Source organism: Pelodiscus sinensis, chromosome 24 (assembly GCF_052426305.1).
Source record: "Pelodiscus sinensis isolate ZL-2025 chromosome 24, ASM5242630v1, whole genome shotgun sequence".
NCBI classification, from domain to species: domain Eukaryota; kingdom Metazoa; phylum Chordata; order Testudines; family Trionychidae; genus Pelodiscus; species Pelodiscus sinensis.
The window spans coordinates 4,292,196-4,307,420 of NC_143075.1; the positions used below are offsets into that span (position 1 = coordinate 4,292,196).

Here is a 15,225-nt window from a genome sequence, read left to right on the forward strand (position 1 = left end):
ACAGGGTCCGGACCATTGCACCTATGCCTTTTAAAAATAATAGCCAGGCAGTTCTTACTACATTTAAAAGGCAGAACTGCAGCATGCTGCACCTCTGCCTCCTCTGCCCTTCTCAGCCCCACACCACGGAGACAATGCTGGTGGGAACCGGCTTTTAGGCTGGCTCCCCCAGCACCGGCTCCTGCTTCCCCACCCTTGCTGCCTCTGATATAGAGGTGGCTTGAGGGGTGGGGAAGAAATGTGAGTAGCCAACTTGACTACTTTTGCATCCCTAGTATGTACTTAATAATGACATGCTTCACCTACTGTAGGTTGGCTTTTGATTTTTGTTGTTCTTATATTAGTTTTGTTTAAAGAGCCATCATGCACATGTTTTCGGTTGTTTGTTTTTTTTCTTTGATTGTTTCTTTTTAGTATAACTTTAAAAAAGAAACTTACTTAGAAGTAAACGAAAATGGTATCATGGAACTCAGTATATTTATATTTTAAGTCTTGTTATAAAAGGCTCAGATTATTTTTACATGCATGTGTACATACAGTCCACTATATAACATGCAAAATGGCCCCCTTCCTGGATTGGAGTTACTATCTGCAGAATTAAGGTAGAAAACATCAGCTCCAGCCTTTTCATAGGCTGGGTAGTATTCCTCACTTTAAACTGCAACCCGCACCCTATCTTCTTTATCCTAAGAATCACTTCCATGTTCCTGTCCACAGAAGAGATGGTCCAGCAGAACCTACTAACCCTAACCCTAACCTGATAATGAAGTGGGGTGTTTCAGGCAAATGTTGTTGTTCTTATAGTACAGTAAATATAATTTATTAGTTTTTAAAATAAAACTTACTATGTAGTTTGTGTATAAGAGAATTGTTTGCCATGTTTGGTCTATTCTGCTAAACAACTACAGTAAACTTCCGATAATCCGGCATCTTTAGGACCCAGGGGGTGCTGGATTATCAAATATGCCAGACTATCGGAAGGTGGGACTATAAGGGATCTAGGGTGGTATGGGGGGGGATGCCACCCCAGGCCCTTCATAGACCCCCCTTCCGATAGTCTGGCTCTGCCCCAGGCGTCCCCGATTTAGCCGCTGCAGGTCAGTTTCAGCAGCTGCTGAATCTGTACGCCTGCGGCAGAGCAGCTGGGGTGCTGCTGGGTTGGTCCAGTAGCATTGCCCCTTGGCGCTGCGAGATCAACCCTGCAGCACCTCAGTTGCTCTTGGGGACGCCTGGGCCAGAGCAGCTGGGGTGCTGCTGGGTTGGTCCCATAGTGCCAAGGGGTGGCGCTACCGGACCAACCCTGCAGCACCCCAGCTGCTCTGCCCCAGACGTCCCCAAGTCAGCCGCTGCTGAAACTGACCAGCGGCTGACTCCAGGAAGCCCTGGGACAGAGCAGCTCTGCCTCGGGCTTCCCGGAGTCAGCCGCTGGTCAGTTTCAGCGGCGGCTGAATCGGGGACAGCTGGGGTGCTGCCAGGTTGGTCCCGCAGCTCCGAGGGGCAGCGCTACGGGACCTACTGGCAGCACTCCAGCTGCTCTGCCCCCAGCTTCCCTGATTCAGCCGCTGGTCAGTTTCAGCAGTGGCTGAATCGGGGAAGCTGGGGGCAGAGCAGCTCCAATGGTCTGGCTGCCCGGACCACTTCTGGGTTCCTGATGGTGCCGGACCATCAGGAGTGCCGGACCAATGGAGTTTTACTGTAGTATTTTGTCAGCAGTAAGGTAAAAACACTACTAATATTGAGAGACCTCTTCATAGTTAGTTTGAGTGAAGATGCTATTAATTCTGCTTAGTTATTAGTCTAAAAATAGAGGCATATTGGAAAAGGCATAACATGATGTCTCCTGTTCAATTTTAATTGTTTGTATTTATAGTTTTTAATCTGTTCAATCAAAAACTGGAGACATTACATTAACGTTTTTCTTCCAAAGCCTTCAAGAGAGAAGCTGATTGACCATTACCTTGGGAACAGTCCAGATGACCTAGCTTTAGATGGAACATACCTTGGGTAAGATTTCTCTGTTGACATTTGTAGTAGAGGAGTTAAAACTGGTAACCTGATGAGCTATAATTAAAAACAGTTTGGGTACCGGAACTTTGTAATTTCTAAGCTGTAAATTGTGCCGATTATTGTTGGATTTCTTGCTTAGTGAATGAACACAGTGCAGTTACATTCTGTTGGGTCTTATTTGTCGTCAGCCACTTATGTGTCTTATTTCTCAGAAATGTTATTCCTTAAATACCAAATTTGAACCCAAGTGGTTGTTACAGATTTGATAGCACTAGTTATTCTTCTTGGCATCTTGTTAGCCAGCCCAACGTTAACTACCATTCATCCTATTTTCTTCTTTAACATTTATAATTTGGTTGCCATCACAACATGTATGCTAGCAGCTAAGGAGTCAGCTAATGTGGCATCACTGCATATTTGGACAGTAGTAGTTCTTCTGTCAGCTGACAGACAAGGAGGGTAGTTTGACTAACATACTAGCCTGTACTCTCCAGGAGCTATCTAGAGCTCTGATTTTGACCTCTTACTGAGTTCATCTCCTACTGACATTATTGTAGCAAGCCACCAGCCCCCTGTTTCTCTTTTAGGCTGAGTAATTGTAGATTTTCAGACCTCTACTACAGCAATGCAAATTGTGCTATTTTGCGCATGCAGATCAAATAACTGACAACATTTATTGCATGCAAACTGTAGTTACTTAATTTACACACATGATGGTTTTTACATGTGTTGATATATGGATATCCATGTCCACTGCATAGGATTTTGATGTTTTGGCCTGTAATACTTCCTACTTATTCTGATCCAATGGTTCCAGTCTTAGCATAATCAAAAGATTATTGGATTACTTGTGTGATAACTATAGGTTGTCATATAGCGTGCCTAGTACACAAAAAGACTATCAAAATAACTCAATCTTCTAGTTTTCAAGAATCTTATTTTTCTGGATCATTTTTCTTTGTTCATTTTTAAAATTTTAGCATCTCACTTAAAAAGAAATGGTTATTCTCAGTCATAAATTTATATATTTTGAAGATCAGAAGGAACCATCGTGATCATCTAGGATTCTCGTCTGAACTGTGTACCATGGCCCTTACAAAAATTACTGGGTGAGATTCTATCAAACCCTTATCTTGTGGTTGGTCTAGAAAATATATTTTTAGAAAGATTTCGTCATCATTTACAGACTTGAATGATGGTGAATCTAACATATTCCTTGGTGGTCTGTTTTAGTGATTAATTTCCCTTGTAGGGAACATGTTCTTTTGAATAAAAGACAATTTTATAAAGCCATTGATCAGATTATTTACTTACTAAAGTCACAGCAGTCATATCCACATTCTCTAGTACTAGAGGTAGTATTTTCAAGTGTACCTCATTTGAAGGAAAAAGCCCCTTAAAGTGGATCTGGGCTGTGAGGAAAAGGATTTGACGAATGATGAAAATAGGAGTATAATAATTAGCTGTTCGCTAGTACTCTGAATCTTTAAAGCCGTTAAAGATTAAACGTAAGAGACATTATAAGAGACATCTGCTCTTCTTCCTTAGAAAAATCCTCAATGACCAAAGTGTGATGATGTAATCATATAGATGTCACTGAAAACTGATCAACATCTGAGGAGGTAGTAGGTCTAGAACATTGAGTTAGGAGATAACCCATCCCCTAATCTTCAGTGTAGAGTAAAATGGAAAATATACATTTTGGATAATTATTATTAAAACCAATAGAAGAAATAACTTTTGCAAGATATAAACTTCTATTTCAAATTAAATTTGACTTGGAACCCATTTAAAATAAGTGAGAGCCACAATATACTGAAGAATGAAGAAAAATAATTGTCATTTTAATATATATCAATTTGCTGGCAGCAAAAAGAGACGGAATATATTGTAGCTGCTGCTTCAGATTAACCTCAAAATTATCTAATTTTTTCCTCCAGAAAGCCTGACTCCATTTCACCACTGGATGATTTGGCTTTTGATATGTACCAGGATCCAGAAGTTGCTCAGATCATTCGTAAACTGGATGAGAGAAAGCATGAAGCTGTTCGTCATGAACGTTACGACTATGCCAAGAAACTCAAACAAGCTATTGCTGACTTGCAAAAGGTACTGTTTAATGACTGTTGTGTCACAGATCCATGAGCTTTTCATTTGTCCATAAGGTGTTCCTCAGTTTTTGCAGTAAAATGCATTTGTAGTGGCTGCAGTTAGGAATCATTAAAAAGGGTATAGAGAATAAGACAGAGAATATTTTATTGCCTCTGTATAAAACTGGCAGGTCCACATCTTAAATACTGTGTACAGATATGGTTGCCTCATTTCAAAATAGACATCTTGGCATTGGAAAAGGTTCAGAAAAGGGCAGCAAAAACTATTAGGTGTTTGGAACAGGTGCCATATGAAAAGAGATTAAAAAGACTGGGACTTTTCATCTTAGAAAAGAGGAGACTAAGGGGGGATATGATAGAGGTCTATAAAATTATGACTGATGTAGAAAAAGTGAATAAGGAAAAGTTATTTACTTGTTCCCAAAACATAAGAACTAGAGATCACCAAATGAAGTTAATAGGTAACAGGTTTAAAATAAACAAAAGGAAGTTTTTCTTCACTCAGTGCAAAGTCAACCTGTGAAATTCATTGCCAGAGGATGTTGTGAAGACTAGGACTTTAACAGGGTTCAAAAAAGAACTAGATAAATTCATGGAGGTTAGGTCCGTCAATGGCTATTAACCAGGATGGGTAGGAATGGTGTCTCTAGTCTCTGTTTGTCAGAGGCTGGAAATGGATGACAGTAGAGGGATCATTTGATGATTCCCTGTTCTGTTCACTCCCTCTGGGGCACCTGGCATTGGCCACTGTCGGCAGACAGGACACTGGGCTAGATGGACCTTTTGTCTGACCCAGTCTGGCTGTTCTTATGTTCAGTTCAGTTCACCCAGTATGGCTGTTCTTGTGTTTAAAAATAACAAATGAAAAGTCATACAATTGAGTTTTATAGCTAGAATTCTATATACATTTTAAAAATGTGATTTCCAGCAACCTGCATGTCACACAAACCTTATTTTTCAGGTTGGGGAACGACTCGGACGGTATGAGGTAGAAAAGCGCTGTGCTGTAGAGAAGGAAGATTATGATCTTGCAAAGCAGAAGAAACAGCAGATGGAAGAGTATCGCCTGAAGGTATATCAGCAACTGGAACTGCACAACCTTCTGGATCCAGATCTTATGGTAAGTTTTACTAGTCATAATATAAAAATAAATACATGGTGGTTTGACTAATCAGGCTTTATCAATTGGCATTATAAATAGAAGTGTGCCTGAGAAACTAAAATAAACTCAAGGAATAGGAACTGTCATAGAATATTTTTGTTAAATCTTCATATTACTGCCATACATCATCTCCATATTTGGTGCATGTAACAAACTTCACTCTGCACATGTATGGGAAAATTGAAAGGGAATATTGACCCAGAGGTGTATTTGTAACTTTATATTATACCTGGAAAGCATTATTTGCCAGTTAGGTGAGGCTGCTCATAATCTGTTGTTTTCTCTCCTGGGTTGCTTTGCTTTTAAGGCAGACACCTGCATTAGAGCCAGGATTTCAGAGCTAACTTGTGTTTATTCATAGGCAGCTGATGTAATAGTGGTAGCTGAACTTCACTTCCAGCATTTTGGTTTGAAGCAATGTACAGAAATTGTATATTACAAAATTACTCTTTCTTTTCTCAGATCCGAAGACCTCCTGAATTGCCCCTTGAGCCTTTGGTTTATTCAGTTAGTCCTCGGCAAAAGAAACCCATGCAGTTACCCCAGCATGAGAAAGCAGAAGCACAGAAGATAGAGCCTTTTCCACAAGAAAAGTCACCTGAGACAACTTTTCCTGAACCTGTTATTCCTGAACACTCTGCTTCTCCTGTAGCCCCGCCACCAGTCTCTGTAGATGGTTTTCCAAAGACAAATGTATGTGATATTGTTTATCCATTAAGCACATTACATAAAACATTATAAAACAATGTGGTCTACATCATTTCAGCTGGCTTGGATTGCAAGGCTGTTTAATTGCAGTATAGGCAGCCAGGCTCAGGCTAGGATCCTGTGAAGTGGAATTGTCCCAGTGCTCAGACTGCAGCCTGAGATGGAACATCTGCACTTCAGTTAAACAGCCTCTTAGCCCGAGCCCCCTAAGCTCAAGTCAGATGACACCCATGACCTCAAGGTGTCTTAACTGAGGCTTAGACATGACCAAATAGGCCAGCCCAACTTCCACTGATGCCAGCAGAGACTCCCATTGATTTCCGTAGGAGTTGGATTGGACCCTAAGAGCAGCAATAATCTCTTTACAGTATGCTGGAGTTAAATAATGTAAACTGTCTATGTTGACTTCATATCTGGAGAGAGGCTATAAATGGAACTCCATAATGTTTTTAATCTTTTTCTTATCTGCTTAATGCCATATAAAATATATCCTTTGTACTGACTTCCATTCTGAAAACACTGTTGTCATAGTAACAGGATAAAAAATGAGCATGTCCAAATCTGCATGTAAAATGCAGGAGATACAACTCTGGAGAAAAGTCTGGATAGATTGTGTTGAAATGAATCAAAGTAGCGATGGAAGAACATCAGATCTCAGTCACATTTAGAATTACTTTGCTTGCCTTCTCCATTAGGTTGAATTTCTGCCTTATGATGAGAGACCTCTCCCAGCTATTCGTAAACATCATGAGGAAGGATTTGCTTACCTTGAGCCAGAGATGAATGAAGAAGATATCAGTGATACTCCAAGAAGTGGCATCACTGGGGAACCAGAACCATTAACTGAGAAAGCACTGAGGGAGGCCAGTCCAGCCATTGAAGTTTTTGGAGAGGCCTTGGTAAACTCTAGGAAAAATAAACCTCTGCACGTTTATAATCCAGATCTTGAGTCATTTTAGAATTCACTTTGAGAGCAAAACATGAGATAATAGTTTCACATATGTAACGATTAAATGCAAATATAAAGTTTGGTATCGCTATGTCTATTATTAAAATCTGGTGCTTATTTTCAGCCTATTTTCTGGTGCCTACGTAACTTTCTGCTGCTAATGAGTTGGTTAACTATTGTTGGGGAAATCTATTAGGTGTATATAAAATTATGTAGATTTGGTCCATCCATTTTCAGGAATGAGATAAAATATTTGCAGATTATCTGTTTTAGAATTTGTCTTCTGCTGGAAATTTCACTGCTAGTGCCACAATGATTGGTGATTTATTAGTAGATAGGTGATTCAACAAACTATCCCAGATTTTGACAGGTTTAAGATATTAATCCCTTTTTCTTTGGCATAAAATCTCATTTTTCCTTGAAGCAGTTTTATGGGAGACATTTTCAAGGGTGCAAAGTAAAGAAAGAAATCTCACTGCCTTTGAAATTTAAATGGATTTGGGAGCTTAACTCCGATTTTGCCTTTGCAGTTTTCTTCCTGTGTCGCACTAAATTATGAGTTGAGTTGCCAGCATTGGCCATTTGTTAACAGTAATCTTGCTCTGTATCAGGTTGCAGGAGCATATTCCAAGACTTGGTCGTATCGAGAAGATGCTCTGCTTGCTATATATAAAAAGCTGATGGAAATGTCTGCCGGCACATCTAAGGATGATTTAAAGAATATGCTTAGAGCTGCTGTCTTTCTCATAAGAAGAGCTATAAAAGACATAGTGTCTTCAGTGAGTAATACTGTTTGATAATAATAATATCATCATTGAAGCTCCAGTCCTGCCTAACCTTGTGCAGGGCTGTACTCACGTGGAACAAGTTTCAGGATCAGAGCCTAGTAAATGTAGGCTTTTAGTGGAGAAAATAATTGTAAACATATTAAATATCTGAACAATCTACACTTTAAAAGGGAATGCTGTTGTATTAATTTTGGCTCTGAATTATCGGAGCAATTTTACAAAAATGTGATTTCATGCAGGTTTTTAATTGCTGCAGAATTTAGGGAACTGCATAATATGCAGAGCTAAATATTTCAATAGTTTGTAAAATGTGAGCATCTTTGGTTGTCTGTATATTGTATACCACCAGCAATGGTGACAGTGCTCAATAAATACATTTTATAAAACTTTTTATACAGAATTTAAATGCTAGACTAGAAACTTAGGTTATTTAGCAAATAATATATCTTATGGGTAATGTACCCTGAAATGATTCTCTAATGCTTCACACAACATGAGTGAAAGCTGAGAATCCTAAAATTCATCTTAAATTTAGCAATTTAATTCTATAAAATACCCTAGGGAACAAGTAACAGTTAAATGTGCATAGCTGAAGTGTGTAGTTAAGGCATCTTGGTTCTTGCAATCAATACTTTGTGCAGACTTTTTCAGAATGAATAAAGGAAGGTAGACTATCTGCCTTTACTTAAGTCATTTAATCTAGTTTTGGGCAAAATAAAGGCAATATTTCTCACATTTGAAGTAAGGATGTTAAATTGCATTTAATCAGCTAATCGAGAAGTCAATGGAATTTCTGGCGACTACTCAATTAGTCAGTAAGGAGGGAAACTGCAGAGCGGCAGTGGAGTTAGCTCCTAGCCCTGGAAGCTAACCCTGATGTGGCTCTGCCTTTTAAATGGATTAAGAGCCGGGTGGCTCCTTACAAAGCAAAGGTGCAGCGTCTGGGACTGGGTGCAATCCAGGACAGCTGAGTCCCAGCTCATACCTAGTCCCCCGATACACCTATGCCTCCCCTGAAACTCCCCTCCCCCCATGGAGACACTACTGGGGGGAACCATCTTTTAAGTTGGCTCCACCCAGCACTGGCTCCTGCCTCCTTCCCCTCTCCCCTCCCCCTCCCGCTGCCTCTGATAGAGACAGCGGGCTGGGGCGGAGGGGGGGAGTGACTAGTTGTGTAGTGACTTGACTACCTAATGAGCTTAATAGGTAGTTGACTACTTGACTAGTCGCTTATAACCCTAATTTGAAGAAGCCCAAAGTTAAGTAGTGGGCTTAGAAAAGTAACTATTGATGCAATATGTACTGACATTGGGCTTGAGTGTTTTATGAGGTTGATATAGGAAACAGAATGGGTTGAAGAAGGGTAAATTTTATAGTCTCCAGCTATGCCTCAGGAGATGGGAAAAGCTCTCCCCCCCTCCCTCCCCCGATATTGCTGGGTATTCTAGAAAATCAATGGAATGCATTGTTTGGCCCTTCACATTAGGATTTAACTCATGTTTTCAGGAGTGTGGGTAGAGGGGAGAGAACACCTGAGGCCACGTCCATTACCATGCTTTCCCTTTTGACATTTTGGTAATTCTAGAATGTTGGTGCTTTTATTAATTCTAGAAAACAGACTATGGGATATTACATAGAAACAGAAAATTCTAATTTTTTTGTTTGTTTTTTGTTTTAATAATCTTTTAAACTCAGGTTTTCCAAGCTTCCCTGAAACTTTTGAAAATGATCATCACTCAATATATACCAAAGCATAAGCTAGGTAAATTGGAAACAGCTCATTGTGTGGAAAGAACACTTCCAAATTTACTTTCTAGAACAGGAGACTCTTCAACCCGTCTTCGTATTGTGGCTGCAAACTTTGTCCAGGTAGGAATGTCATCGGAACTGCATATTAGAATGACTTTTAACACAATATGTCGCTGTTTTGCCCACACACATTGAGAATGCATAAGGAGAGATGGGCTGCATGACATCTGTCCAAAATCAAATGTAAAGTTAATATGCAAATGTTATAAGAACTATTGGCTCTCCACTGATCAGTTTACTGCTGCTGAATTAACCTAAATAAGCCCCACATTATGGTTATATGTTTTTACACTAAATGTTAATCTTCCATTTTGGTTTGAATTAGGGATGTTAAATATTGGTTAATTGAATAATCGAGTAACCTCATGAAATGTTATCTGTTAGTCGACCATTCTATATTCCCCGGGTGTGGGGCTGGCAGCTACTGTATCAGAGGCAGTGCGGCGTGCCAGGTGGGAGCTAGTCCACAATGGAAGCCAGTGTAAAAACCAGCTCCCCTTGCGGACCAGCTGCCTGTCGCCCTGTGCTGCTACCTCTGATAAAGACGCAGCAGCGCAGGGTGGCAGCAGCCCCTATCTAGGGGGTGTCTGAGTTCCCAAACGCGGTATGAACTGGAACTGAGCCAAGCTGCCTGCCTGGCCAGCTCCTAATACACTTTAAATGCAGAGACAAAGCAAGGGTAGGTCCAAGATGCATCGCAAGCCAGAACTGAGCCAGGCTGATGGCCAGCCTGCTAAAAAATGTACTGGCAGGGAGAGGGAAATGTGTGTAGTCTATAGCATTAACCTATAAGCTTTTGCTTATCAGTTAATCAACTATACTATTACATCCCTAGTTTGAATTTGATATTTCTGGAAAATACTTTATTACACATTCTACTGTCCTATTTTCATGCCAATTGTTTAGGGCCACCAAAGACTTCCACATTCTGGGCTGGCTGCTTTCTGTGCTGTTTAACTCCCAAGCAGCAGCTATGGGAGCCAGTTTGCTCCAGTATCAGAAAGCCCTACAAACCTAGCTGCAAGCGAGCCAGCCCCAGAAGTTGCAAACTTTGGGAGCTCTAACAGCTGCTCATAGAAATTGACATTCTTGTCCATTTTATGGCTATAGCAGTGGCTAAATTGATAAGAATAAATTTTAGTCAACGGCTGCCATCTGGGAAGCACTCTTCTTTTCTGGAAATGTCATGTGTTGATTTGTGAGAAACAAAATATTTTTTAGGATTTCCAGTTCACAAGACAATTCAAAATATTGTGCTGAATTGGAATTGCATCAGTATTTTGAACTATGGTTTATCTTGTGAACTGGAACTCCCGAGATTCATTTTGTACTGCTTGTGACACTGGAGACAAACTTTCACAGGATTTGGACCTAAACTGTGGAACTCACCCAACAGATGCTGACCAAGAACCTTGAAATCATTGGAACTAACTTCATTTGTTTGACTTAGCTTCATCAGTTACTTTTTCAGAAACATGATTGCATCTACTGGTTTTGAAGTAATCGCCTAGCTTTCAGTCTAGTCCTCTAGGAGCAGAATGGACAGACAGTTTAGTTTATCATTCTTTTTAAATAATTTGAGTGGTATTGCCAAGATAAGAGCTACACAAGTACCTAGATAGCCCTTGCGCCCTCTTTATAATACGGTAGAATTTTTGATTAAAGGAAAATATATTTACACTCAGGTTCATTCGTGTAAAATTGTAAATAAATTTACCTATGTCATGTCCTTGAGTTTGAGTCATTTTAATCTCATTGCTATAAAAACTAAGGGACATTTTTAAATTAGAAATAAAAAATGATGTAAATATCAGATTTAGCAAATGGAAAAAAAATGCCAGTTAAAAAATTGACAATCCATTTGACGTGTGGGGCCAGTGGTGAGCAATTGTGAACACTTAAAGTTAAAGTACAGATTGTTTTCCAGTAAAACTTAAAAGCAGGAACAGTAATTTTCTCTTTGTGTGCGTATGTGTTAATACAGTGCTAGGAGGGTACTAGATGAATCACTGGCTCAGAGTTATTTTGTCATTGAAAGCATCCAGATGGGGTGAAAAGGCTTTTCTTTCATTGCAGATTTGACTTAGATTTTAATAAGGATATTGTGAGAACTGCTCTGGTTTGTCACGCTAATCCCAAAACTGGCTTATTTTATGAATACTGTACCTCTTAGCTCATCTACAATAGATTTGTAATTGTATACTTGAAAGGACGTGAGGAAGCCATTACTTATATAGAGTACTTGGCTTTGAAAGAGAGGAAGATGTAGTTATTATATTATTGGTAGGAGAAAATAAAAAAATACATAGAACCTAAACAATAAAACTTTATAAATATTTGGAGTGGACAGTAAAATTTTATATCATTTTCCTACAGGAGGTATAAAAGATGGTCATTCAGCCCTTTTCCTTTATATACTCAATACCTTTTTCCATCAGGTTTGCCTCTGACTTCAGTAGTAAATGCTTATCTATGATATATTTGAGAGAGTTTGTGTATATGTCTCTGCCCCCACACCTGTGCCCCCTTTAATTGGCTTACCAATTAAACAGGATTTTATGTCCCTAGTCCTGCACCCCACAACCCTGACTCCTGCAACCCTTTGCTCTGAGCCACCCACATCCCCAAACCCTTGCCCTGAAGCACCCTTGCAACGTCAGGTAAATCTTCTAGTATGAACTGAATTTCAAATGAAGCCTTGCTTCATCATAATTTAAAAGCAAACCAATTTATGAAAGAAGCAGCTTCTCTTATGTTACTATTGCCACCACTTATCCCTTTGGCACATGGGTCCCACATAAACCCTGCACATGAAAGGTTGAAAACAAACCTTAAATTATCCTGTGCAGTGGGTGGCTTGCAGTTCAGTGTTCTTCCTCCATGTGCATTCACTGCATATTCTTTTGATCCAGGTAGCAAGTTGCATCCCATTCTCACTTTCCCCTGTCAGCTGCTTATCTCTTTTTCCTAGACACTGGCAACCAATATTCAGTCAGTTGTCCTGGCAAGACCAGTAGTGGCTCATGGTCTGAGCTGTGTTGCAATAAACCTGTCAAAACAGATTCCTCTTTGTATACAACCTGCCTGAAGTAATGTCTGGCTCTTTCTTGGTTCCCTCCCTGCCTTTTGTCAGGTTTGCTTACAAGAGAACAGGGTGAAGTGAATACTACCTGGCCTCAGAGCGTCGTGGCCTGGTGTCTGTGCTTCTGTACTTCCAGTGTCACAGCTGACTTACATGTTTCTTTTAATCTACTTATTGTTGGCAGCTCCTTAGACAAGTTAGGAAACCTTCACCAAAACATACTTTAGTTAGTGACCTTCAGCAAATTTTAGTTACACATTAAATTGTATGCCGTTTGTGTTGAAGACATGAATGACGCTTGGCACTAAACTGACCAGTGAACCAAATTACAAATGCTTCAGGGGGTAGCTTAGTTAGTCTGTACAGGATAGACTTAAAAAACAACAAATAGTCTGGTAGCACTTTAAAGACTAGCAAAACATGTAGATGATATCATGAGCTTTCATGCTATCAGACTATGTGTTGCTTTTTAAGTTTATCAAATTACAAATGTTACTTGAAATTTAAGAACATAAGAATGGCCAAATGGGGTCAGACCAAAGGTCCATCTAGCCCAGTATCCTGTCTTCCAACAGTGGCCAATGCCAGGTGCCCCAGAGAACATAGGGGCTACGTCTACACTGACCCCTTTTCCGGAAGGGGCATGTAAATTTCACGAGTCGTCGTAGGGAAATCCGCGGGGGATTTAAATATCCCCCGCGGCATTTAAATAAAAATGTCCGCCGCTTTTTTCCGGCTTTTAAAAAAGCCGGAAAAGAGCGTCTAGACTGGCCCCGATCCTCCGGAAAAAGTGCCCTTTTCCGGAGGGTCTTATTCCTACTTTGGTGCCCTTTTTCTGGAGGATCGGGGCCAGTCTAGACGCTCTTTTCCGGCTTTTTTAAAAGCCGGAAAAAAGCGGCGGACATTTTTATTTAAATGCCGCGGGGGATATTTAAATCCCCCGCGGATTTCCCTACGACAACTCGTGAAATTTACATGCCCCTTCCGGAAAAGGGGCCAGTGTAGACGTAGCCTAACAGAAACAGGTAATAATCAAGTGATCTCTCTCCTGTCATCCATTTCCAGCCCCTGACAAACAGAGACTAGAGACACCATCCCTACCCATCTTGGTTAATAGCCATTGACTGACCAAACTTTCATGAATTTATCTAGTTCTTTTTTGAATCCTGTTAAAGTCCTGGTCTTCACAACATCCTCTGTGTGCTGTGTAAAGAAAAACTTCCTTTTGTTTGGTTTAAATCTACTACCTATTAATTTTATTTGGTGACCCCTAGTTCTTATGTTATGGGAACAAGTAAATAGCTTCTTCCTTATTCACTTTCTCCAAACCTGTCATGATTTTATAGACCTCTATCATATCTCCACTTAGAAAAGAGGAAACTCAGATGAAAAGTCCTAGTCTTTTTAATCTCTTCATATGGCACCCATTCCAAATCGATGATCATTTTTGTTTCCTTCTTTTGGACATTTTCCAATGCTAATATATCTTTTTTGCGATGAGGTGACCACATCTGTACATATTATGTAAGATGTGGGTATACAATGGTTTTATATAGAAGCAATAAGATGTTCTCTGTCTTATTCTCTAACCCTTTTTAAATGATTCCTAACATTGTTTGCTTTTTTGACTGCTGTTGCACATTGAGTGGATGTTTTAAGAGAACTATCCACAATGACTCCAAGATCTCTCTCAAATGGTTATAGCTAAATTAGTCCCCATCATTTTATTTGTGTAGTTTCTGGATGATAAATATTGACTAATCGAATAGTTCATGTATTTTGCATTGATTATTTGATTAGTCGATAAGGCACTTCTACCTTTGAAGGGTTCATTAATGGAAGGAATAACTCTTGATTCAAGCATAGTGATATTTTTTCACAGGGGAGAAATCCTGGATTTATTTATTGAATTTACTTGATGGGTAATAATCTGATTTATTATGCTACTTCCTAGATCAGAAGATGGTGGATTTACCCTCTTTTAGCATATGTAACCCATGGGTTATGCAAGGTTTTACAATCCCCGCCCCCCCCTCCCTCCCCGTGGGCTATACTCATCTGCATGTTATACAAGTTTTTTTTTTTTTACTGAAATTACAGGAAGACAAGACTGACTCTTACTTGATAAAAGCAGCATATTTAAAATATGTTTTAAAAATTAATTACAAGTTAAAGCTACTAAAGGAATAAATAAATGGTAAAACGGTGTGTTTCAAAGGGGTTATATACCAGCAATAAGGGTTGTAGCGTACTTACTGCTCAGTGTCATCAGCTGCGGTTCATTAACACTTCATTACAGGTGCTATTCATTAACAGTACCCACGGTTCATCTCCCATGGGCTATACACGTGCGCGGGTTATCTAAGACTTTTTTTACACAGTCAGGAAAAACCATGGATTGTGCACAGGAGCGGGTAATACACATGCGCTAAATTACGGTAATCCAGGTTTATGTTAAAGTGACAAGGAGTCCTGTAGCACCTTAGGGTATGTCTACACTAGGGTGGCTAATGTAGGCATTCGAAGTTGCAAATGAAGCCCGGGATTTAAATATCCCGGGCTTCATTTGCATCTTGCCGGGTGCCGCCATTTTTAAATCCCCCTTAGTG

At 39.8% G+C, this 15,225-nt stretch overlaps 1 protein-coding gene across 4 annotated transcripts in view; it reads left to right on the forward strand.

Moving 5' to 3' along the window:
• CEP104 (centrosomal protein 104) overlaps positions 1-15,225 on the forward strand; it is a 49,145-nt gene that overhangs the window by 11,841 nt on the left and 22,079 nt on the right. For all 4 annotated transcript variants that reach the window (XR_016347814.1, XM_075906614.2, XM_075906612.2 and 1 more), the window contains exons 6-12: positions 1,928-2,004; positions 3,948-4,116; positions 5,080-5,238; positions 5,743-5,973; positions 6,684-6,887; positions 7,549-7,716; positions 9,421-9,594. Coding sequence is in view for 3 of the 4 variants with exons in the window: in XM_075906614.2 (XP_075762729.2) it covers positions 1,928-2,004; positions 3,948-4,116; positions 5,080-5,238; positions 5,743-5,973; positions 6,684-6,887; positions 7,549-7,716; positions 9,421-9,594 (1,182 nt within the window). In the remaining variant the exon portion in view is untranslated. The remainder of the gene's footprint in view (positions 1-1,927; positions 2,005-3,947; positions 4,117-5,079; positions 5,239-5,742; positions 5,974-6,683; positions 6,888-7,548; positions 7,717-9,420; positions 9,595-15,225) is intronic.